General features: G+C 53.3%; 1 protein-coding gene across 2 annotated transcripts in view; it reads left to right on the top strand.

The window, feature by feature from the left end:
• Positions 1 to 23,753, top strand: part of LOC140903668 (calsenilin) — an 83,088-nt gene that overhangs the window by 4,203 nt on the left and 55,132 nt on the right. The window contains exons 1-2 of one of the 2 annotated variants that reach the window (XM_073325327.2): positions 3,978 to 4,062; positions 14,723 to 14,888. In XM_073325327.2, coding sequence (XP_073181428.1) covers positions 4,057 to 4,062; positions 14,723 to 14,888 — 172 coding nt within the window. In that variant the 5' untranslated portion in view covers positions 3,978 to 4,056. Of the gene's footprint in view, positions 1 to 3,977; positions 4,063 to 14,722; positions 14,889 to 23,753 lie in introns of those variants that run through there. The other variant, XM_073325328.2, reaches the window with a different exon arrangement.

A 23,753-nucleotide genomic window follows, 5' to 3' on the forward strand; every position in this document is an offset into this window, starting at 1 on the left:
AGACCCCCAAGCCAGTGCAAATTATTAATTTCAGATCTTGGTTAGTGCGCAACCAAACTGTCTTAGCCTTATGAGTGTGTCCCTCGATTGAGACGACTGCGTTCTGGTCCCAGATCTGCCATAGGACCTTAGCAAATCATTTCTTCTCTTCCTGCCTCCATTTCCCCATTGATAAAATGGAGCTAGTAAACACTTTGAGGTTCTTGCTGTAAACTCTTTGAGATCCTTGCTGTTACTGTGAGACCAAGTTGCTTTGCTATTAATGCAAACTCTGTTCAATTTCTTATTATAATCTCTCTCTCCAAAACAGAGGGCTAAAGACTCACTTCCTAGCTGCACTGCACTGACCCGGGACTCCTTTCTTATGGATACACTTCCCCACGCCTGCTCCACCAACAGACACCTACGCAGATCACAAACAGCTGGTACTTGCTGTCAGAGAGGGAGCCTCAGAACGCAATTATAGCTCTCAGTCCAAATAAATACAATAGGGTTGCCAGCTCTGCGTTGCCAGATCCCAGTGAGCTCATATATTTTCATCATGTAACACTGAGAACATAAGGAAGAGGAGGTGTCTTTATCCATCTCATAGCACTTGCAGGCAAAGTAGGAAGGGCTGGATTTTGAAAACCCTGGTGCTTCGGTGCCCAAATGCCATTGTAAATTTGGCGCTAAGTGCTTCTAAAGGCTTTCAGAGATGCATGCATTTGGGATCACAACTGGTCAGGGAGTTTGTTCTTCTACAGTCAGGCCAGATTGGAGCCCCCTATAAGAGAATACTTGCATGATCTGATATTAAACTGACACAACATGTAATCACTTTGCATCCACAAATGCCACCCTACAAATTGGATTAGGTCTGGAATGGAGGCAGGGATAGCCCCCAGTTCTCTTGATTTTGTAGTCCACATATTACACTACATTTGAGTCCGTTGACTGTCTCTCTAGAGTTCTTCGATTGTAAACTCTCTCTCTCTGTCTGGATTTTCTGTCTCATGGGAAACTCCACAGTTTTGATTTTTTACAAAACCAAACATTTTCCAAAGAGCAAAGATCTTATGCTTTGACTTTTGTTTTCACCGCTCTACAATGAGTGGAATCCTATGTGGTGCTGAGCCTCTATTGTACTCATCAGATCAGCCCATGGACCTGACCTTGCTACAGACCCCTTGGCTTTTCTATTGGATTGTTCATTTATCCCCCTGGGGTTAAAGTTTTCAGACCCAGTTTACTTAAGCACATGCTTAATTTTCAGTCCCACGGAAGTCAACAGGCCCATTCAGGGGGGAGGATTCATTGCCTGTCCTTTTATTGAGATAAAATCTAACCATTGCGTTCCAATTTTGAGCTTTTTAAAAACGATTTTATGATTAAAAAAACCCCAATGAATTTCATTTTGAAATTACTTTTTGAGCTGTTCCATTCCAGAAAGGTGGAAACAAGCCATTAGGATGTTATCAAAAGGCTTCCTTTCCTTTTTCTCTACGTGAATTTTGATCAAAAAGCAACGTGTTTTGGGAGACGTTTCGATGTGGGTGAAACCGACAACGACAGCCTGGTTCAAAGCCAAAAAGGCTGAGATGAAGCAACCAAGAGGATCAGCTCCACAGCTAGTGTAAATTGATGTAAATGGAGCTTCGCTGATTAACACCAGCTGAGCATGTGGCCCACAAAACCCTCTCATGCCTGCCTCTGAGGAGTTACAAGTGGATGTGAAGGGAAAATGAACACTCTTGTCTTAAGGGCTGTAATATTTTGGTCTCGCAACCAGTAAACACGGGCCCTCAGTGGCTCTTAATGCTCTTTTTGGGCCCAGACGCCATTGTTTGTATGAAGGAGCAAAGGTGCTATTAGGAGCTGTTTACCCAGTGCAAACGAGGGCCCGGAGCGGAGGGGATGGGTGGGTTAATGAGGGAGGTGGTGCCAAGCAGCATGCAGTCGGCAGAACAAAAGATTCCCCAGGCTGTTTTTTGAACACTGGTATTTTGTGCCTTTGCTGACTGCTCGGTTCGGCCTGCCAAGTCTTATATTTCCAGTCCCAGGAGGCGCTCGGTGAATTGCACCCACCGCATAAAAGATCTCGGCATCTTTATTGTTAACTGCATCACAGGCGCACCTGCAGGCCCCGTCATGCTCGGCTCTGGGACATGTGAGAGAGTGGTCGTGCCCTGAAGAGTTCTCAATGGACAATACAGACATAGGGGGCGGGGGGAGAAGGTGGTTTGTTAGCCCCTCTTTTACAGTGCAGAACGGAGCCACAGAGTGATGAAGTGACACGCCCAAGGTCATGCAGCAGGTCAGTGGCAGAGCTGGGAGTTTAGCCCAGGGCTCCCAAGTCCCCAGCTGGTGGACGAACTACAAGCCTGCCATTAATCTATAGCAGCAAATGAGGAAAAAAACCCTCCTCCAGTGCTCACAACTGAAGCCTTACTCCAGCCATAATGGGCCAAAATTTGGTGGATTTGGCCAAATGTAGGATTTGGTCAATTGTGCCTTGTGCATTCTCTGAAGATGCTGCTCCTGAGTTCCCATCACCTCCAAACTGGGAGCTCAGACTCCTCCTGGTCCATCAGCGTCCAAACCTCTCTCCTCATCTCAGGCTCTGAAGGAAGAGGCACCTGTCCTGGTCCCCTCACAGGAAGGGCCCCTGCCTTCATGGAAGGTGCTGCTTCTCATGCCCACAGAGGGAAAGAAGTGAGTATCATGAATCCTGAAGGAATGAGCCATGCGCTCGGCCACCATGCCCATCCCGTGAGGGGGTAAGGATCTGAGTACCATCGCTCCACTGAGAGGAAAGGCGTTCGCCTGATGGCCAGGTACCCTGAAGGGAGTGTCTGCTCCAAAGCCAACCCTGCCTCCCCAAAGTGTCCACCCTGGACAGGGTGCTGGAACAATTGTGCTGAGAGCCATTGAACCAACTGTAAACCCTGTGTATGATGGAAATTACTTCAAGCCAGGGGGTGCTCCAGCACCCCCCATGCCCCTAGTTCCAGCACCTCTGACCCTGTACGCCACCTCCTTTGCCTTAGGACAGGCTGTCCACTGGCTCCCCAGGTGCATAAGGGCGGGAGAGGCAGCCAGCACAGGGGCCATGCCCCATGCTCTGGGTGTGCATTCTGCAGAGCCATGAGGCATGGAAAGGGGGAAGGGCAACCCAGGAGCCTGGCAGAAAGAGGGCAGCAGTTGAAAGTGGGGTGGGGGTGGAGGTAAGAGCACTGTGACACATGGGAAGGAAGGGATAAGAAGGTGAGCTAGAGATGGGAGCGAGTGAAAGGGTTAAGGAGGGTGCCTGTGAATTATACAGCCTGAGATAAGCAGTCTGTCTATCTATCCCATACACATCTATTCTATCCCCGTACACATCTCAGCCATCCCCGTATACATCGATCTATCCCCATATACATCCACCTATCTCCATACACATCTTTCTATGCATCTCCATAGACACCTGTCTATCCATCCATCCCCATATACATCTATGTTTCGCCAGAGACACCTGTCTATCCATCCATCCCCAGAGACACCTATCTATCCATCCCCAGAGACACCTATCTATCCATCCCTCCCCATATACATCGATCTATCCCCATATACATTTATCTTGCCTCATATACACCAACCTATCTCCATACACATCCATCTATCCATCCACCCATCCATCCCCATACACATCTATCCCTACCTGGCTCCATGCACATCTCTCCTTCCCCGTGGCCACATCCCTGTGTCTCGCCCTCCCCATACACGCCTCTCTCCACCCCCATCTGTCTCTCCATCCCCACGGCTCTCTCCGTCCCTCCCCATCCACACCTCCCCTGCCCCAGGCACCCAGGTCTCTCCATCCTCCCCCTCTCCCTGGCTCCGGACTCTGCAGTGCGGGCTGGCTGGAGACGGGGGGCGGGTTTGGGAGGGCCGGGCAGGGGAGGGTTAAGGGGCTGGCTCGGCGCTGGGCGGGGGCTGAGCGCTGGCCCGGAGTCCCGGCGCCGAGTCCCGCGGGCGGCGGGGCTGGAGGCGGCTCGGAGCGGCGATCCCCGGGCAGGCTCCCGCGAGCGAGCCATGCAGGTAGCGGGGCCCGCCCGGCACCGGGCATGGCCCGGCCGGGGAAGGGGGGACGCGCGGGCACCCTGGACACTTGCTCGTCGGGGGCGTCCGGGCAGGGGAAGTTGGGTGGGGGGCCGGGGGAGAGGCTGGGTGCAGGGGAGGGGTCCGGGCTTGTGTGTGTGTGTTGGGGGGATCCCCTGCCCCAGGCCCACTGGCGGTGCCCAGGGCGGGGGTCTGCAGAGAGACCCCGGGAAGAGCGCGCCCCGAGAGGCTGCCTTGAGAGCGCCCGGGGGGACAGGGGTGTGGGGGGAAAGCACTGAAACCCTGCCATGGGGCTGGATCCTAGAGGGTCAGGAGGGGACAGGAGTCCGGGGGGGACGCCCAGGACACTGACCAGGGACAGGATCCCCGGGAGTCTTCGACTCCCAGCCTGTCCCATTGCCTCAGCCCCCTCTCCTACCTCCATCCCACTGCCCACCCCAGCCCCTTCCCTTTTCCCCTCCTGACCCATTGGGCTTTGACCCTCCCACCTTATCCCCCGCCCTGCTCCCTTGTTCCATTCTCCCCCTTCACCCTTCCACCAGCATCGATCACTTGCTCCTCTTTCCCTCACCCGTGCTCTGAGGTCCCCCTTTCCACCCACTCCTCCCCTTTACTCTGACCCCCTCCTGTTCTCCTTCCACCCCATGCCCTTGCCCAGGCTCCCTGCAAATCTTGGATTCCCCTCCCTCCATCCTTCTGCTCTCTCTACAATTCCTATTCCCTTTCTTCCCCGTCCTTACACACACCCCACATTCCCTCTAGCTGATGGCAGGGCAGCCCTGGGTCCCGATCCCTCTAATTACCTCCCAGAACAGGTGCAGCCTGGATATTTCCCCATCAGCACCTCTTAACTCTGGAGAGAGCCCTGTAGGGAGCAGAGAGGAGATGGGTCTCCAGGGCCTGGTCATCCCTTGGCTACTGAGACTTTCCAGTGGGTAGGGGGAACCAATTGGTACCTGTAGGGTGACCAGATGTCCCGCTTTTATAGGGACAGTCCTGTTTTGGGGGACTTTTTCTTATATGGGCACCGATTACCCCACACCCCCGTCCCGTTTTTTCACAGTTGCTATCTGGTCACCCTAAGTACCCAAGTTGTGGTTTTTGTGCTGTATATACTCTCCCCCAAGGAACTGGGCTCATAGCCCCCCCCCCAGCTGATTGAAAAATTTTCATCAAAACATTGGGGGGAGGGCCCACAAAATGGCTTTTCACCCCAAATCATGTTTCACCCCTTCCACCTTATTTTATGTAGGTCACCGAGCAGCCATTGAATGCCCGTCAGTCACTGCTGACCTGGGCTGGGTATGAACTGGTGACCTAACAAGATCGGACGATACTGGGCAATGGATTGTTAGCCACTGAGCCCTTCCCTCGGGGAGATGCCCATCTTAACTGCTTGTGGTCTTGCTCATGCTTTGCTATGGTGCTGAAAGCTACTAGGTCCCATCGGCACTAGCCGGTCATACTAACTGATAGGTACTGGCGTAGCAGAGGATGGTTTGCAGACAACCGGTGTCATTTTCCTAGGTGTCCTAGCTCCTTCCAGTGTGGTCCCCTGTGCCCTATGCTTTGCTGATGAGCCTGCAAGAAAGAGGAGATATATATATTTAAAGCATTAATATTAAGATGCTGAGCAGCCCCCTGGAAAATAGGAATGTTTGGGGGCATGGATCGCTATCCTGGGGTGTGTGTCACTTTAAGGCCTACAGGTCACCTGACCCTCATGTTGCACTATTAAAAGACAGCCTCTAGGCACTTTTCCAGCTTAGCTGGAGGGTCCTGGTTCTGTTTGTGCCACCTGGAGCCTCGCAGCTGGCTGAGACGTTGGTCTCTTACTTGCAGATGGGCTTGTTCCCCCGCGGGGAGGGAAGCGGCTCCTGAGCTGGGAGCTTTGCCAGTGGAGTTAAAGCTCTCTGCAGCCCGGTACTGGGTGGTTTGCAAGTGATCAGCCTTTCTCAATCCCCCTATATTTGCCAAGTGCTGCTGTAACCACCCCAGCCCCATTTCTAGACAGAGGACAGCCTCCTGGGGTGGTTGTTGGGTTTGAATGGGTGCTCCTCTTATTTACCACCCTCCTGGTACTGATCTTCATGCTCCCCCTCCTGCTTGCCCCCCCTCTGTGCTGGGTTACCCCCTCTTCCACTTGCCCTGCCAAGTTCTTATGTCACCCTCCTCTCCCAGTATCTGACTCTACCTTACCTTTCACTTTCTAGTCAATTTCTCTCCTTTAAATCCTATTCCCCCTCACACACCCTTTATCCCACCCTGTCCTTTTTCTCCTTTACTCTGACATCCCTTGACTTGTTCGCCTCCTGCCTCAGATCCTGCAGCCCAGTCTGTCTTAGCTCAGCAACGCCCCTGTTCCTGCAGAACCCTTTGTCCCTTCTCCCCCCCACTTTCTACTCTTGCTCCATTTCACGCTGCTTAGTGATAACTACTGAGGGGGGAATTAACCTGGTTCCTGGTGACTTAAAGTGCAGGCTCCACCCTGTAAAAACCGTGCTACAAAAATAGCACGTTGGAACTCCCACGGCCTCTGCCCCTGTGTGTATCCATCAGATCTGCTGGCTCATGTGATTTAGGGGATGATTACACTCTGGCTGAGGTGTAATCCCCAGCACGGGTAGATATTTACATGCTCACTGTGCCCCACTAGTGCCTAAAAATAGCCGTGTGCCTGAGGCAAAACTTGGTAGAATTGTTAACTACGCTCCCAAATGAAGAGCCACACTGAGCTATCCCACCCCAAGGCAGGACGGTAACTGAGGGCAGATCTTTACTACCAGAGACCTTTTGCAAAGGTCTTGACTTCCCGATCCCAGGTTGATCTAACAGGGCTAGCAAAAGAGGACTGAGGAGGAGGGGTGTGGACCTGGAATAGGGTTTGAAGCGTGGCTTCAAGCGCCCTAAAATCCCACAGGCTGATTTTGTGGGACTTCTTCCAGGTGTGGACTGCTTCCAAGCTAGCTGTGGAAAACAGGCCCATTTCAGATCTGACCCAGCACTGGAGGATCTGAATATCCCAAATCTAGTGGTAGGGGATGGTGGATTTAGGATTCCAGTTCAGATGAATGGTAACCTTTATAACAACCCACACTTGGAGGCCGATGGTGCAATTGCACTGCAAAACCCTGGTGCTCAGAGCTCTGCAGTCTAGTTCTAGAAAGGAGCTCTGAGTGGTTCTCGAGAATAAATCCCAGAAGTGAGTGGGGTTGCATACCTGCAGCTGAAGGCAGAATGCTGCACCCAGGTGCTAATGCAAAGCCCCTGTGCGCCATTTCCAACCTCCGTGCTTGCTTTTGATGTCCCAGCTGGGCTCCTCCAGATCGCTTTTAATTTTAGCTCCTGTAATTGCTTTGTAAATTGAGTAAACAGCTCCCATTCCCACCTCCCCTTGCCCCATTGCCTCTCCTGCCCTGATAATAAGCTGGATAGCTGCACGCTGCTGGAGATTTTATGAGCTGTTTAGACATGAAGCAAGCAGGAGCAGCCTGGCACGGTAGGTAGGCAGTGCCACGTCAGCAGGGTGCCTGCCCCAATGAGCACCAGTCCGTGGGCACAAGCCGATGCAGCAGGATGCAAAACTGGAGTGATGGGGGAGTGTTGGGGGCAGAATGCAGGATGGGACGGGTGGTTTCAGGGGTGGCTTGAGATGTTGTTGTGGAGGTGGAAGAAAGCCAGGAGTGATGGCCAGGTGGAGGGGACGGGCTGGGTAGATGATCTAAGTCAGGGAATCGCAGATGGGGGTTGTTGCAGAGAGGCCTTGCAAGTTCAGAGAAGCTTGGACAGCCTGTGGAAGAAGGGAAACCAGAGCCCTTCATCCTGGGCAGCGAGAGGCCATAGGCAGCATTATGGTGGCAGTGATAGAAGTGAGTTCAGGCCCCGTGCAGCCCGTACGAATCCTCCCTCTACCCAGCCGCACATCCCTGTCCCTTCCTTGGGAAGCAGCATGTGCTACTTGCTCTCTGCAGGCTCTGGGGGGCTGAAATCTCGCAAAGCCTTCCCCAGCCAACAGGATTCACTGAAGCCAGACAAAGAGATACAGAACCTCTTCTCCCTAACCTCTGTTTGCCAGAAGCTGGGAATGGGCGACAGGGGATGGATCACTTGATGGTTCCCTGGTCTGTTCATTGCCTCTGGGGCACCTGGCATTGGCCACTGTCGGAAGGCAGGATACTGGGCTAGATGGACCTTTGGTCTGACCCAGGATGGCCGTTCTTATGATCTGTTCTCCCCCTTCCCTTAGCAACGAGCCTGGGGTCTTGCCTCCGGGCCTCACTGCTGCCCTTTCTGTTGTCTGTGCCGTGAAACTCTGGATGTTCTGAGGTTCCAAACCAAATTGCTACCTCAAGGGAAGGAGACGGGCTGCGGGCAAGGCTCCATGAGCATTCGAGGGGAGTGTCGAGAGATTGGAGCAGCACCCCCTGGTATACACGAGAGCCAGTGATGTAGTTCATGGTGTTACAAAGCCAACCCTACCGAGTACTGGATAAAAAGTTGAGTGTTGAATGCCTCCAGAAACCGTGAGTTCAGGACCACCCTTGACAGCTTTTTCCATTGACTAGCTAGGGTCTCCTTTGTATCTAACAGGTGAAAGCATGGTGAATTGTATTCCCAGTTGCTAGCCTCCATTAGGTCCAGCCCCAAATCCCCTGTGTATTTCTTTCTCCCTCACTGGTGTTTGCAATTGCTCCCCATTTAGCATTTCCCATGGGGTCTGAGAAGCAGGACCAGTCCTGGGAAAGGAAGAAAGCCGAAAGGACACAGGCTCAAGGCAGCTCAGATGATAAACTGGGGAGGGGAAGTCAGCTGTCTGTCTGGGAGCCAGTATTGCCTAGCAAACACAGCATGGGCTAGGAGACAGGACTCCTGGGTTCAGTTCCTTGCTTCAGAAGAGAGTTTCTGCGTGGTTAGGATAGGAGAGCAGGGAGCGAGGACTCCCGGGTTCTTGTCACAACTCTGCCACTGATCTGCAGGGTGAGTTTTGTCACTGAAGTTCTGTGCCTTGGTTTCCCCATCTGTATAATGAGGAGAATACCCAGCTTGCAGGAGAGCTGGAAGTTATTAACTAGTTAATTTCACCAAAGCCCTGGGAGATTCTGTGCCAAGAGGGCTTAGGAGAAGGGCAAAGGATTGGCGAGTTTTGTGTAACATTTAACCTATGTTTCCCCTGCTGCAGCTCTGAGCCGATCCCTACTTGTTCTGTCCTCAGCCACTAATGAGAATAATTGGTCCCTGTCATCTTTAGAACATCCCTTGCATTTCTAGTTGTCCCCATAGCCGTTCCTTCTGCAGCGTGGCCTTGCCCAGCTCCTCCAAATCTCTCTTCCTTTGCGCTCTGCTCTGGAATGACTCCAGTTCGTCATGCGGTTCGTCATGGATGCATCAAGTCACATTAAACAGCTGTCAGCTTCCACTCCAGAGGTGGCTGCATTTAAGTGGTGAGCAAAGTGAATCCTGGATTGCTTGAGCCAAACTCTAAAGCCAATGGTGTTACACCAGAAAGGAGTCTTGCTTCTTGATGAAGTACTTTGGGATCTATCTGTTCAAACAGGACCTTAGAAATGTACTTGGATGCCAGGGCATGGGTGTAACAAATGCCTGCATCAGAGAGCCTCTGTGCTTGAGAGCGGCAGACTCGTGACACCCAGCAGAAGTTTAGGAAGTGTGCGTTTGTGCTGGAGGCTCTTGGGATGTGTCTCCAATGAGCCGTGTCTCCTTTTGTCTAGTTCTGACCTGGGCGGTATCTGGCTGGGCCAAGGTTCCCAGGAACAGGTGTACCTGTCAGGTGGAATTAGCCCAGGCTGATAAATAATGAACAAGCTGGGAAAGCTGACAACAAAAGGGGAAGCGCTGTGCATTATTGATGGGCAGCGATGAGGGGCTTGTCACATGGAAGGACAGATGCTGCACTGCGGGTGTCAAGCATGGCACAGAGCAGGCCATATGGGTCATGCCTCCCCCTGCCCAGATTCCCTGTCACTTCTCAACCCTGGTGGAGCAGGAAGATGCTTAAAGCAAGACAAGGGGTGGGAAGGGACCCTGCAGGTTTGGGAACAGGACCCTCAGCAGCCTTGCAGCCACCCCTCTTGTTTGTTTGTTTGCCAGAAGCTGGGAATAGGCCACAGGGGATGGATCACTTGATGGTTCCCTCTGGGGCCCCTGGCCCTGGCCACTGTCGGCAGACAGGACACTGGGCTAGAAGGACCCTTGGTCTGACCCAGTCTGGCCGCTCCTATGTTCTCTTCTGGAGGTGAAGCCATGAAAGTCAGTTTCCTCCTGTGTCATCTCCCCCACCCCCTACCCCTCAGCAGACAATCGATGGCCCAATGTTGGGGCTCTGTAAAATCATCAGTCAGGCTAAGCAGAGGGTCCCACGAGCAGCCTGCGATGGGCTCAGTAGATGGAGGAGCCTTCGGTCAGACTGGATCCAGGCTGGTTCCTCTCAAGTCCGCCCAGACTGCTGCCAAACCTCCTCTCTTCTAGCCCAACAGCTGCTCTGACTCTGGTGTCCTTTCATGTTGTGTTCCCTGCCTGATCCCTCCAGCCCTTACTTGGTTGATGGGCGCTCTCCTGAAGGAAAGACTTTAGCTTTTGCTTCTGCTCCATGTGTGCACAAATCCACCTCCCCCCAAAACTTGCCAGCCATAGAATCTCACCCCGGGCTCACCTGCACGGGTGGTGGAGGGGCGGGGGGAGACGACCATCTGGCAGGAGTGACGATTCTCCAGCTGCAACACATCAATATCTCACCGGCTCTCAGAAACCAGAGCTGCTCTTCCCCCTCTCCCCCCCTCCCCTTTGGTGCGCGTCTCTGGTTTTCTCCACTGCCAATGGTGTATTGGGTGTGATGTGTGAAGCCTGGTCCACCTAGAAAATAGCTTGATATGTAGAAAGGAAGTGCTGGGGAGATGGTTACGGACCAAGATAAGTGGCTTCCTCCTGGATCCCGACTCTGCCCCAGCGTGGGCTCACTGGACTTGACTCAGTAGCGCAGTCATGAAGAAGAAACTTACCTAGGGGTCCTGAGTCCCAATTCCCCTCTTCTGAATTCTATTCGACACCCTGTGCTGGGACATGTCTTAGCCCTTATCCCAGACTCTCAGATTCTCCTGTTGGCATCGCTACATCGGCTCTCTTCTCAGAGCCTGGGATGCCCCGATATCTTTTTGGCAGGAGCCTCTGGGGGCAAATCCCAGGAAACCTGTTAGCTTCCCCCCGCTCTGCCTTTCTAGCAGACGACCCTGCAGCCATCCGAGGGACACGCTGGTGAATTCGTTGTGAGCCACCAGGCTAAGCGAGCCTGACTTTGCTTAGCTGGAAAAATCCGTAATTTAAAAATTAAAACTGGCTTGTCAAATTTGTAGTTATAACGTGCTTTAAAAACCGTGACTCCCCGGCCATCTGTCTGCTGGGCTTAGCTGGCTCTGAACTACTCAAATCACTTTGGTAACACAGAGCCCCTTTGGTCTGTTGAATCCTGCATTGCATGTCCCTGGAGCGAGCATGCCCTGATCCAGGACACACGTTCTGTGTGGAGTGGCAGTTTGTCTGCGAGCGGGGTGACTCGAGCTGAAGAGAGACGCGTCGTGGGAGCTGGCTGAATCTCCCCCACTTTGGTGGCTTGGCTTTCTTAACTTTACCTGTGTCCATTGGGACGGGTTCTGTGCCAGCGGTGAGCCAGGCTGGTAGGAATGACAGATGGGATAGGTGGCAGCTGCTTCCCTACCAGCTGGGCATCTCCCCTGGCATCTTGGGCCAATCACACTGAACTACTCAGGCTAGGAAAAGCTGAAGGAGGAGGCAGGTCCAGATGTTGTTCCAGCTGGAGCTTAGAGAGGCTGCTGTCTCCACACAGGCTCCCTGTGATCACAGGATCTTTGCACCATCGTGATGCCCACAGAAGTCAAAGGCGTTTTGCTGGAGTGCTGGGTTACACCCAGAGGGAGGGGACGAGGCTGTGGGAAGGAGTGAGCAGGGTTGCTTTAAAGCCCTATTCACATGGAAGCGCAGGGTGTGGATGGAAGCCACCCAGGCTCCAGATTGCCCTGAGGACAGGTGGCTGCAATCCAAACTCTGCCCTTTCCTGAGAGTGTCGTACCCATGCATGTGGCTGGTATGCCCAGCACGGTGGCCTGGCAGCAGAACCACTTGCAAAGGGCTCACACGGCCTAAGGTGAGACCATGCAAGGTCCTAGGGCTTGATCGGCTAAAGCCAGCCCCTGGCTCTATGTGTCTGGCATGAAGCCACAAATAACTGAATGGCCTGACTAAACAGACAGTCCTCATTACTGTCAGAGTGAATTGCAGACAGCAGTGGGAAATCAATATTTCCAGAGACAGGGAGTGAAATATAGTGGCTCAGAGCAAGGAATTGGGAGCTCCCAGCTCTTCTACTGACGTCCTGGGATGTCTTAGGCAAGTGACTTAAAAGCTTTTGGCCTGCCTCCATTTTGGCTACATGGCTGGACACCTGAAGTGTAGCAAGCTGGGTCCCCAGAGCAGTGGATTCTTTGGAAAATATCAGCCTCGAGCTCTGTGCCTTAGTTTTCCTCTCAGTAAAACAGGTATAACGGTATCTGTCTACCTTCCTTGGCACAGGGACGTTGGCTGGCTAATCAATGCTTGCCAAGGGCTCTGAGCTCCTTGGATGGCAGGCACAAATGATATGCCGTTATCACTTCCAGGCAGCCCCCCCATACTGAAGCATTGTCACATCGCCTTGCGTGCAATGAAAAGAGAGGCTGGCTCTGATGGACAGACAGATTGAGGTCGGTTCTCTTTTCAGTGGGAGATGGAATAAAACCATCAATTATTCAGCAGACACACAGCTCTGTTATCTTTACAGATGCGCTCCTCGGAATTTAGAAACCGCAATCTGGGCACCGGTGATGCCAGCCTGAACTCCTTACATGTGTTTCTAAGTGCCCATCGTTGTGGTATTTGGGCACTGGGCAAAGGACAGCACCTCCCATCGGAAGAGTTCAGTGTTCGTAAAACACTTCGGCTGTCCCGACCTGCCAGTGAAGTAGGGTTGTAACTGTCATCCTGGCATCACAGAGGGGAAAATGAGGCACAAAGGCTAAGAAACAGGCTCAAGGCTACCCTGAGTCTGTGTCAGCGTCAGGATCGGACCTTGGTGCACCTGGTTGCCAGTCTAGCACTCCTACAACTCCAGGCCACCCCTTCCTCAGGAAAGAGGAAGAGGCTGGGCCTTAGGAAACCACCATCATCTCATCCCTGTGGCAGCATCTCTTCAGAACTGCCCCTGCAGGCAGGCTAAAGTGGGATGGAAGGGTGTGTGTGTGTGTGTGTTGGGATGAGAACGGGGGCTGTGGGGGGTGACAGCTATGGGGACTGGGAATGCACCCGTAATGGTCCTGGTTGGAGGCAGAATGCTCTGGGGGAATTTCTGTGCAGAGCATGGCACGGGGCAGGGATGGGCTGGAGATCAGGGATGGGGGTGGCCAGAGGTTTTCCGGTTTCCTGGGCGTCTGCCGAAACCTGTCGCTGGGGCCGCGAGAGCCGCCTCCTCTGCAGTGCCTGCCCTGCTCCCCGTTCATCTCACATCTGATCTCAGCCTGCTGCCGCTCTCCGACCCCAATGCGGGGCAGCTCCCCCCGCCAACTTCCAAAGCTCCTGCTCCACAGGCAGAATGTTTCTGCCCCTGTGTGGCCCACGCTGCGCCCAGTCACTGCGGGAGCTGGTTCCCAAACTGGCCGCATCCAGCCCTCTGCTCTCCTGCTAAAGCCAGCGGGGGTGTAATGGAGGGCAGAATTGGAGGCCTGCTCGTGCCAGCTTCCCGGCTTGCTCGCACAAGTCTCTGCACCGCCCCTTGCGGCTCCCGGTGCAAGAGCTACCTCCTTTGCATCTCCTGCCTGGAGCCGCTCTGCTGCAAGTTGTGCCCCTGCTTTGGGGTCCGCTGTGAGGCTTCGGGGTGCAGAATGGCTGGGGTGCAGGTCCACCCCCGCCGTGTCCCTGCCTGCTCATGCTGCACCTCTGCCCGGCGCGCCCCCCACTCGAATGCCTCCTGTGCTTAGAGGTGGTGCAGGGACATGGGCATGTTTGCAGACCGGCCTCGTACCTGCTTTGTGGCCCCTTTGCTCCAGTCGAGCTGGCATGGAGGGGCCACAGTAGGGTGACCAGACAGCAAGTGTGAAAAATAGGGACGGGATGGGGGGTAATAGGAGCCTTTCTAAGAAAAAGAACCAAAAATTGGGACTGGCCCTATCAAATGAAGACATCTGGTCACCCTAGTCCACAGGCTGATGTTGCATTAGCCCCACAGCGCCCTCTCCCTCTGCTCTTGTGTTGATTAACTCAGGGGGGATTGTCACATCCTCTTGGCATGAGAGAGGATGCCTGACATGAAGATGCAGTGTGTGTGTGTGAACAGCAGTTATTACAGATGGGGTCCGAACCCCAGGGTCAAATGTGTCCCCCTGACTTTGGGAGCAATCAGAGCTCTGGGGCTTGGACCCAGTTCTGCTGGTAGCTGTCATGCATTGATATCTCCTAGCTCGCCATGCCCACCTGCGTGGGGCACTGTAAGGGGTAATTGCAGGTGGTGAGTAGGAACCTGGCTGCCTATGTGACTTCCCCACCTCTGGGCGCTGACCTGGGCTGTGTTCCGCTGCAGGACGAGACCAAGGAGACTGACGGGAGCCTGCTGGGCGACTCAGGTCACACTCCCCCAGGGAAGAAGGGGCATGTGAAATGGCAGAAGCCGCAGCTCACGCGCAAGGCGCTGCTGAAATGCTGTCTGGTGAAGCGGATCCTTTCCCGCGCAGTGCCCGAGGGATCAGGTAACGAGCACAGAGATGGGGCTGGGAACTGGGGCTGGGGCCTGGGTTGTCTCCGTTTGGTGTCAGGTTCTGGATAAGGGATTGGGAATCTCTCCCCTCCAGACCAGCGACATCGAGAACTTCCCAAGCCTGTAAAGTTCCACCTGGGACCACCAGGCGAGGGAGGGTGGGGAATGGGAATCCATCTGCCTCCACATCTGTGCCAACGCTGCCAATCCCCCATATGCTGGCAGAGCGCCTTCCCTTTTGTGCCCGGCCCTGCCCAGTGGCCCCATCAGACCAGTCTCCCTAGAGCAGCCTTGCCGAGACACTCCTGCCCTGGAGGTGGGAATTGGGGCGGGGAGGGTCAGTCTCTTATCCGCCTCCTGTCCAGGCCAGTCATAATCCTGCATAATCCCCGGCTCCTTTCTAGAACATTGCTCTGAGGATTAATGCCGGGAGCAGCTGTTGAGATCCAGAACAGTCTGGGCTTCAAATCCCCTAGGTGGATCTGTGCAGCATCCCACTGTCCCCCCGCCGTGGCCCCTTCCCTCCATCCCGCCCCAGCAGTCCCATCTGATTGGCTGCAAGGGAGCAGCATTATAAAGCCATATGAACATGACAGACCTGGAAGGCCCCTCCCTCGCCCAGCTTATTTTTACACCATCCCACACTTTCAGCCTGGGTCACCATGGCTGTTTCCCAGGTTCCTGTATGGAATGTGCTGCTGGGGTTTCTTTCAGTGGCTTGTGCCCAGGGTATATTGTGCCCTTTGTGGAAATGGTGGGCCCCTGAAAGAAGGTCCCCGTGCCGCTTCTGGAGGAACCCCCTCCTCCTCCAATTTGGCCTCGGTAGCACGGGTCACCCAGCCCAGCCCTGTTGCCTCCTATCCATAACATGTGTGAATGCAGGGTCAGCGACGCAGCGTGGTATCCACGAGCTGCCCAGTGGGATCAGAAGGTGACTTGTCTCCAGCTTTTAATTTAGTTGGGAATTGGTCCTGCTTTGAGCAGGGGCTTGGACTAGATGACCTCCTGAGGTCTCTTCCAACCCTGATATTCTAGGATTCTATGATTCATCCCTGCCGATGGAAGCAGCTTCAGACTGGCCCATGAGCAAAATCTCCCTCCCACCCTCCAGAAGCACAGGGCCCCAAGCAGTTGCTTGTACTTGGAGGCTTCCCTGCAGGTCCCTTCTGGTTGTACTCTGGCCTGTGCATTTGCTCAGGGGATGATGCGTGTCTGCTCTAACCCTGCATCATTACCTGGTTCCATGGGGGCTTTGGTCATGCCAGGCGAATGTCTGGAGCGGCAGAAGTAGGCTCATGAGTGTGTGTGGGGGCAACTCCCTCTGGTCAATGATGGATCTGTAGCTATTCCAGGGTTAATGTTGCAGCTGAATCTCCCAACTGAGGAAGAGTCAGGATCTGGAATTCATTTCGAGTGTAAAAGAAATCTGCTCTGAAGGGGCTGGGAATGGGTGTGATCACCCCGGAGTCTGAATTGTTGGATGGATGGGATCCAGTCAATCTGTCTCCCATGCCCTGGAAACCACTGCGATCACCCACCTGCACCTGAGAACTTGCTTCCTGACTCAAGCCGAGCAAGGCTTTCTCTTCTCCTGAGAGGAAGGAAAACAGCTCTGCATATGGAGCTGGATGGAGCTCTGTTTCCCTCTGCAGGTAGCCTGGGTGCTCTGCAGCATGGAGAGATTCATTCCTGCTACGGCTCTGCAAGCTATGGCTGGATGCAAATGTGTGCAAGGAGCAAAATGTTCAGTGTGGGTGTTTGTGGCTCACTCCCAGCTGGGGTGGGGAGAGAAGTTTGTTGGTTTGCCAAGGGCGGAAGAACGCCTATGGTTCCCCTGTTCATGGCTCATGGTCCAAAAGAAATACTCGGCTTGTCCTAGCTTCATCCGTCTCCCAGATGTTACTGGGAGACACTGGAATGTCTTCCTCTGCTGGTGTGAGGTTGTGTTCAGATGCTGGGTGTTAGGTGTGCTATACATGGGCTGCTGGGCTAAACTCTAATCAGACAGGTAAACTCTAGCCAGATCCAAGCCTTTAGACCTCGGCCATCCCACTCCATAACCTAACACCACAGCTGCGTTCCTCAGGAACCATCTCATCACAAGGGGAAGTCCTGATCCTGTGTTAATAATGTCCCCTTTGCAGGGTCAATGTACAGGGACTGAACCCTGGATCTAAAAGCATGAGCTGCTACTGCCGGAAGCAAAGGACCAGATCCTTTAGCTCACTGGTTCTCAGCCTGTGGTCTGCAGAGCCCTGGGGGCCCTCAGACTATGCCTAAGATTTCAAAGGGGTCAGCACCTCCATTTGAAATTTTTTAGGGGTCCACGAATGAAACTTCAAAACCCACTGCTTTAGCTCATGAGTAGCAAACTCCTCCATAGAGCAAGGTGGAAAATAGCTTTTCTGTCCCACGGGAATGTTTGAGGTTTGAGGGCCGGTGCGGGACAAATTCCTGTCTGGATTCTGAATTCTTGAAAATTGTCCCATTAGGGACAGTTGGATTGAGTCAACTGAAGTGTTCTGGTTTTGATTTTGAGGTTTATCAACTTTTTTTTTTTTACTAGAAATTAGCTAACATTTCAAAATGAAAAGACATTTGGAACCAAAAACCTAACTTTGTTGTTGTTGTTAACGTCAAAATGGGGCTTTCAACAACTTTGAAACTTTCCTTTTTTTCTTTTCTTCCCCAAAATGGGAAATTTGCCACGATGGCCCTTTTCCTACAGAATTTTGGTTTTGACACATGCATTTTCCAACAACAAAAAAAGTTGGTCGGAAAAAATTCCTTTCCCATTGTACTCCTAAACCTCCATGTCATGTAGACACTAACGGGGACAAAGAGCCAGGCTCATATCAACGTGGGTTACGGGGGCACTTTCCCAGCAGCTGGAACTCACTGCCACAAGAACTACCCTGAACCTCTGACCCATGCAAAACTGGCCTCCCCATCTTAGCTTCACCCCAAGAGAGGGTGAAAGGCAGGCAGAGACCCTCCCTGCAATCGGGAGTGTAAAACCCCGCTGCTGTAACTGGGACTGCTTGTCTGAGTGTGAATGAGGGCCCAAGATGCAGGATAACAGGGAATCAGCTTGTCACCAGCATCAGCAGAGAGGCCTAGAACTGAATGAGCCAGAAGGACTGAACTCTTCTTTCCTTAATCCTCCTGGTCAAGGCAGAGGCACACGGCACATTTCCCCTGCCCTGTTAGGGCCGTATCTGTTCTGTGGGATCTAGCAGACAGAGCACCAGACTGGGAGTCAGGAGACATGCATTCAGTTCCCAGCTCTGCCCCTGACCTTAGGCACTGCTCCTCTGTGACTCAGTTTCCCCCTCCCAATGTCTGTCTGATCATGAGCTCTTTGGGGCCGGGAGTGACTTCAGGGCTATGAGCATGTACAGCACGCAGCACAATGTGGCCCTGATCTCGACTAGGAAGCGCCTGGTATACAAAGACTTGTCTGCAGGGGGTGCGAGCTGATAACTCGCTAACTAAGCGGTGCCCAGTGGCTGGAGGGAGAAGTTAGACGAATTCAGAGTGGAAATAACGCAGACCCTTCTAACAATGAGGGTAATTAACCACAGTAAACAGCTTACTAAGGGTTGTGGTGAATTCTCTGACTGGCCATTTTAAAGCCAAGAGTGAAAGTTTTTTTCAAAGTTCTGCTCTGGTTGAGACAGGAAAGAACTGGGGGGTGTCCTATGGCCTGTGCTATCCAGAAGGTCAGATTAGAGCTCAGTGGTTCTTTCTGGCCTTGGAATTGGGGAATGCATCCCCTTCAAAGGGCAGGGGCTGAAATCTCTTCGCTGTAAAACCTCCTCTGATGGCTGGCTGCAGTTCATCCAAGTGAACCAGGCAGGAGTGAACCCTCTATCAGCTGCCACCATGGGATGCCAGGTGCGAGGATGTGTCCAGATAAGGCACTGGGGGAGTGGGCTGCAGTGAAGGAAGTGGCTGAGGAGAGGTTGGGTCAAGGCCTTACCTACAGCCTCTATGTGACAGCCACCCTTTTGGCCAACCTGGATTGAACCGACCAGGGACCTCCAGAGCTACAAGCTTGAGAATGAAGAGCGCAGACTCCAAAGTGTGTGTGTGGGGGGAGGGGAGGGCAGTCAGATCCTCTGCGGATTAGCACAGAGGGGGGCCTGTACCGAGCTCAGCACTGCTAGGAATTGATGTCTTAGCCTTGCCGCAGGTGCTGGGGGTCTGATTACACCGCGGGAAGCAGGAATTGTCCAGTGCTAAGCACAGTTATTAATACCTTGCCAGTGTTCTGGGAACCGTGCTTTTACACTGGGAATTGTCTTCGATCCGTGAAGGTCAGGAGAGCAGACGGGGAGAGGGAGCCTGAGACCGGTGGGAGGGGGAAGGAGCTGATCCCCTCCCTTGAGTGGGGAGCCCCTTGGCCCTACTGGCTTCCAGTGGAAATGGGAATAGGGAAGGTGATGGGTGCCCTCAGTTCCCACTGAGCCACGCATGCCCTTCCTGGGAACCACTGCATCCTGGGGACTCAGTTCTGACCCATGTAGCCTGGGTGCCCAGTCCCAGATGCTCGCTTGGTGGGCATGCAGCCTTGTCTGGGCAGTGGGGGTGTCTTATTGCTCAGGGCAAACTTCCCCACTCAGCTAAGGGTCAGGCCAGGCCAGGGGGATGGGCACAGATGTGGAGATCAGGGGGGATTTAATGCAGGCGAAATATGGGCCAGGGGGAAGTGCCACCAGGGATGTGGACTGACCTCTCCCGCCCCAAGGCCTAGCTTAAAAACAAGGTTGCCACATCCACCTGGAACACACGAACCACAGGTTCCTGCTAACACATCCTCCTCCAGTGCCCAGGAGGATTTAAAGAGCACAGGACTGGGAATCAGGACTCCTGGGTTCTATTCCCTGTCTTGCTGCTGACTTCCTGTACACTGTGAGCAAGTCCCTCCCCCACCTCCCTCTGCCTCACTTTCCCTGTCTGTAAAATGGGTATGATGCCCCCTTCTTAAAGAGCTTTGAGATACTGAGGAAGAAGTTGTGCCCCTCTGGCACTGATGGGTGTTGTCCAGGCCCCTCTGGCCAAATGCCTGCATTCCCCAATGCCTGTTGGGACAGGGCCTGGTAGGCCAGAAGGTTCTGCTGTGGTGGGGAATAAAACATCTAGACCAGGAGATCCCCATCCTGATTCAATGGGGACAAGGGATACTTAGTACACTGGAAGAGCAGGGTTTTGCAATGCAGTGGTGGAGTGTGTTGGTAACCTTGCTTTGGGGAGAAGGTCAGAGCTGCACAGCCGTGACTCCTGCCTCTCGGCTGGCTGGCTGGCTGTTTAAACAGGAAATAAGCCCTAATATCAGGGCAGTGACCGCAGCTCAAGGGGTAGGGAGCTGTGGCTTTGGACTAGAAGGTTATGAGTTCTATTTCCTCTAAGGAGTGGAGGCCATGGTTGTGGGGACAGCTGATGACCAAAGACTCATGAGCTCCTCTCCTGAAGCAAAATGAGAAGTCTGAAGCAAATTGTCCATCTGTTGGTGGGGCTCTGAGAGATGTCCCTGGCCTGGGGAGCGGCGGGGACTCTGGGGCATTTGAGACAAAGGGACAGACTGGCACAAAGAGAATTGCAAAGCATGCAGGGCGGCTAGGGTTAACATGGAAGGCAAGTTTTCTCTTCTGCTCCCAGGGGATGGCGGGTTGAGCGGGAGTTTTTGTGGTACGCAGCTCCTTGGCGGAAGGCAATCTGAAATTCAGGGACTCAATGCGGCTTTGGCCAGAAAAGGCTAAACCAGCACACGACAGTGCTGCCTTAAACTTACTAAAATCTAGGGAGTAGTAACTGTACCATGGTGGGAAGGGGGAGAGGAGAAAGTAGGTGATATTCTGAGGATGGGGAGCTTTGGGATTCCTGAATTCAGCAGGAAGAAGAATGACGTTGTGCATTGCTGGGTGTTGCCAGAGGGGTCTGGAGAAGGGCCTGTATTCCCGAACACCCTGTGGAAGGTGGAGAAATACCTTGCGCTCAGCTAGAGAAAATACAACTTTGCAAGAGACTCCAGCACGGAGCGGGAGGGGAGACCTGCGGAGGAGGAGTCAGAGCAGGTGGAGTGGGAGAGAAGGTCAGTGCAGCTGAGAGCAGCAGAAACAAAGCACTTACCTTAAGGAAACCCAGACAACTTGGCCCAGCGAGGCAGGGCAGGGCGAACGGAAGGGGTGTGGGGCAGTGCTCAGGCCTGCTAGAGCGAGACAGGATGCCCCCGAAAGAGGCCAAAGAGGCAGACACCTCGGTGCGCTTCCTGGAAGCGCGCCTTGAGATCTGGGACTTCAGCTGCAAGAAACATCTGGGCAATTTGATCAGCCACTTCTTCCGCTTGATCTCCGGGGACCTGTCCCAAGGTAAAATGTGCAGCAGTGCACCCACAGCTGTGAGGCGTTTGGAGGGAGCAGTCAGTGTGGGCCAATGGTGTTTTGGTGGCTTGTAGAGCCCAAGCAGTGGGGGATGAGGGAGCTGAGTGTGGCTGGGAGCCAGGGAATCTGGAGTTCGAATTCTGCCTCTGACCTACTTGGGCCCGCTGCATCCCCTTGCTGTACCTCAGTTTCCCCATCTGTAAAATGGTGGCAAAAGGCTCCCTCCCATGGGGGTGGTCCGGGTTATTAATGTTTGCACAGTGTGTTGAATAGATAGAGCACTGGGTATGTGCTGGATGTCCCAAGGGGGGAGAGATGAAGGAACTGAGGGGCTGTGTTCAAAAGATTCATGGAGCTCCCTGCAGGGCTCGATGTGAGGGGCAGCCAGCAATGGAAGGAGTAAGGAAAGGGGGAACCGTCCTGTGGGGAAAGGGACGGAGCTGGGGACGTAACTGGCATGGTGAGAAAGGGACAGGAGAGGAATGGGATTCTTGGTTTGGAGAACAGACAATTGTAAAGCTTGACCAGGTAATTCCATCCACCCGCCCTTCATTGCTCTGTCTGAGCTGGATGGATTCTCAATGGGGTCCAGAGGGATCTTTTCAAATAGCCAAGGGGCTACTAGATGGGAGGTTCTGTCCCCGGTTAAGGAAAATCTCTGCAACTGAGAAGCCCAGGAGCAAGGACGCCTTTCTGAGAGGCACAGCCCTAGTGACCACCCATCCTTTGGGGAAGTACCTGTGATACTGGGAGCTGCCGTGATGGATGGACAGATGTGGAAGCAGGAACTAAGGTTGCAGATGCAGCTCGGTGGCATTAGACAGCCAGGAAAGGGAGAGCGACTGCTGGATTTCATGGGCCAGGTTAGGTCTCCCAAGTGGTTGGGATGGGAACACTTGGGAATGGGTCTCCCAAGTTGACAGGACGAGTTTCCCCAATGGGTTCAGTTTTCTATGAAGGAGGTCTGGGCCAGGTTTCCTCATGTCTCTAATCTCCCCATCACGGCAGCGCATAGATTCCTGGTTGCTGGGATCCCCCCTACCCCGGCTCCGTGAGAGGGCCAGCTCCATGCCGGGCATTCCTGTCTAACCAAACCTTCTCTCCCCTGAAGGAGGATTGAGAGAGCAGGGAGACCTCAGCCGCGAGCTGCCTGATTGACTCTCTTACTAGCTGTTCTTCCCTCATTTGCTGGAGGAGGCCGAGTCTCTTGTTAAACACCAAACCCAGCGCTGCTATTAATTAATTGGAATCGGGCACAGACAGCCGCCTGGCTCCAGAGATTATCCGCTAACTCAATCAAGCAGCCGGCTGGAGCATGCTCACTCCGTGCCCTTCATTTGGGCAGAGCAGGATCTCCCCTCCTTTGGAACTGCGGAATCCACTGGCCCTGCTCCGGCCATCACTGTAATCACCTTGCATAGTAGGGCAATGCTACCTCATGGAGATGTTTCTATTCCTGCAGCTACTCACAGAGGGGGTTCTAGCCACCCCTAGATTTGGCAGGGGGCTGGCAGTATTCCCATGGTGATTTCTCCAAGCATGGCGACTAAGGGCTTTGAAGCATCTTCAGTCTCTCGCCTGTGTGTCTGGGACTTTCTAGAGGGGGTTTTAACATTGTAAGAAGGGAAAGTAACCTCTGGTGTGGGTGTATTATAAGCGTCCTTCTGTGCCTGATCCCAAGTGGATGTGAGTCTGCTACAGCCCCGGCTAGGGAGCTTTAGCTCAAACAAGCAGCTCCAGCTGTTGGCCCTGGCTGTCCCTGGTTCAATTCCTAATGTGTTTGGCCTTCATGTGACCTCATCTTAAGTTGCACGCATAGGTCTGTGCAGGTTTCCAAAGAAGGGTTCGTGGCTAAACTTTGTTGTGGTGGGGTTTTTTAATTGACTCTAAAGCTCAGGAAGGAACAGAGGAGGCAGGATCATGGATGGAGGAAGAGGAGGGCAGTGAAGAACTCTGTCAAAATGCAAACGAAATCACATGAAAGCAGCATTGGTATTCCAATTCAGGGCAGGCTTTGTCACAGCTCTTGGGGAGATAGTGGTAGAGAGGAAGGGTGGTTTTATGGCTAAGGCACAGGCCTGGGATGGTTCAATTCCAGCTGTGTCCCAAGACTACCTCTGTTGCCAATTAAATCTCTTTCCCTCAGTTTCCCCATCAGTGAAATGGGTATAGTAATGCTTTTCTAACTAGCAGGGTGTTCCAGAAGGATACATTCATGACTGGTGTGTGAGGGACGCATATTCTACTGATAAGCACCATAGAGAAACCAGCAAAGACTCCTGTGGATGCAATGTAAAGCCACGGTCCTTGACTTTCATGGACATTAAAACCCTTGTTTTTGTAAGCATCTAACACGGTTTTGTGGCCAAACTCCATCAAGGGAAATTACCCCTGAAGAATGAACTGGAGTTTGTTTTACTTTGTTAATCTGTTATACAGAGTTGCTGGACACTGTTAAACAGCTGCTGTGTTCC

The sequence above is a fragment of the Lepidochelys kempii genome, chromosome 26, assembly GCF_965140285.1.
Source record: "Lepidochelys kempii isolate rLepKem1 chromosome 26, rLepKem1.hap1, whole genome shotgun sequence".
NCBI lineage: Eukaryota > Metazoa > Chordata > Testudines > Cheloniidae > Lepidochelys > Lepidochelys kempii.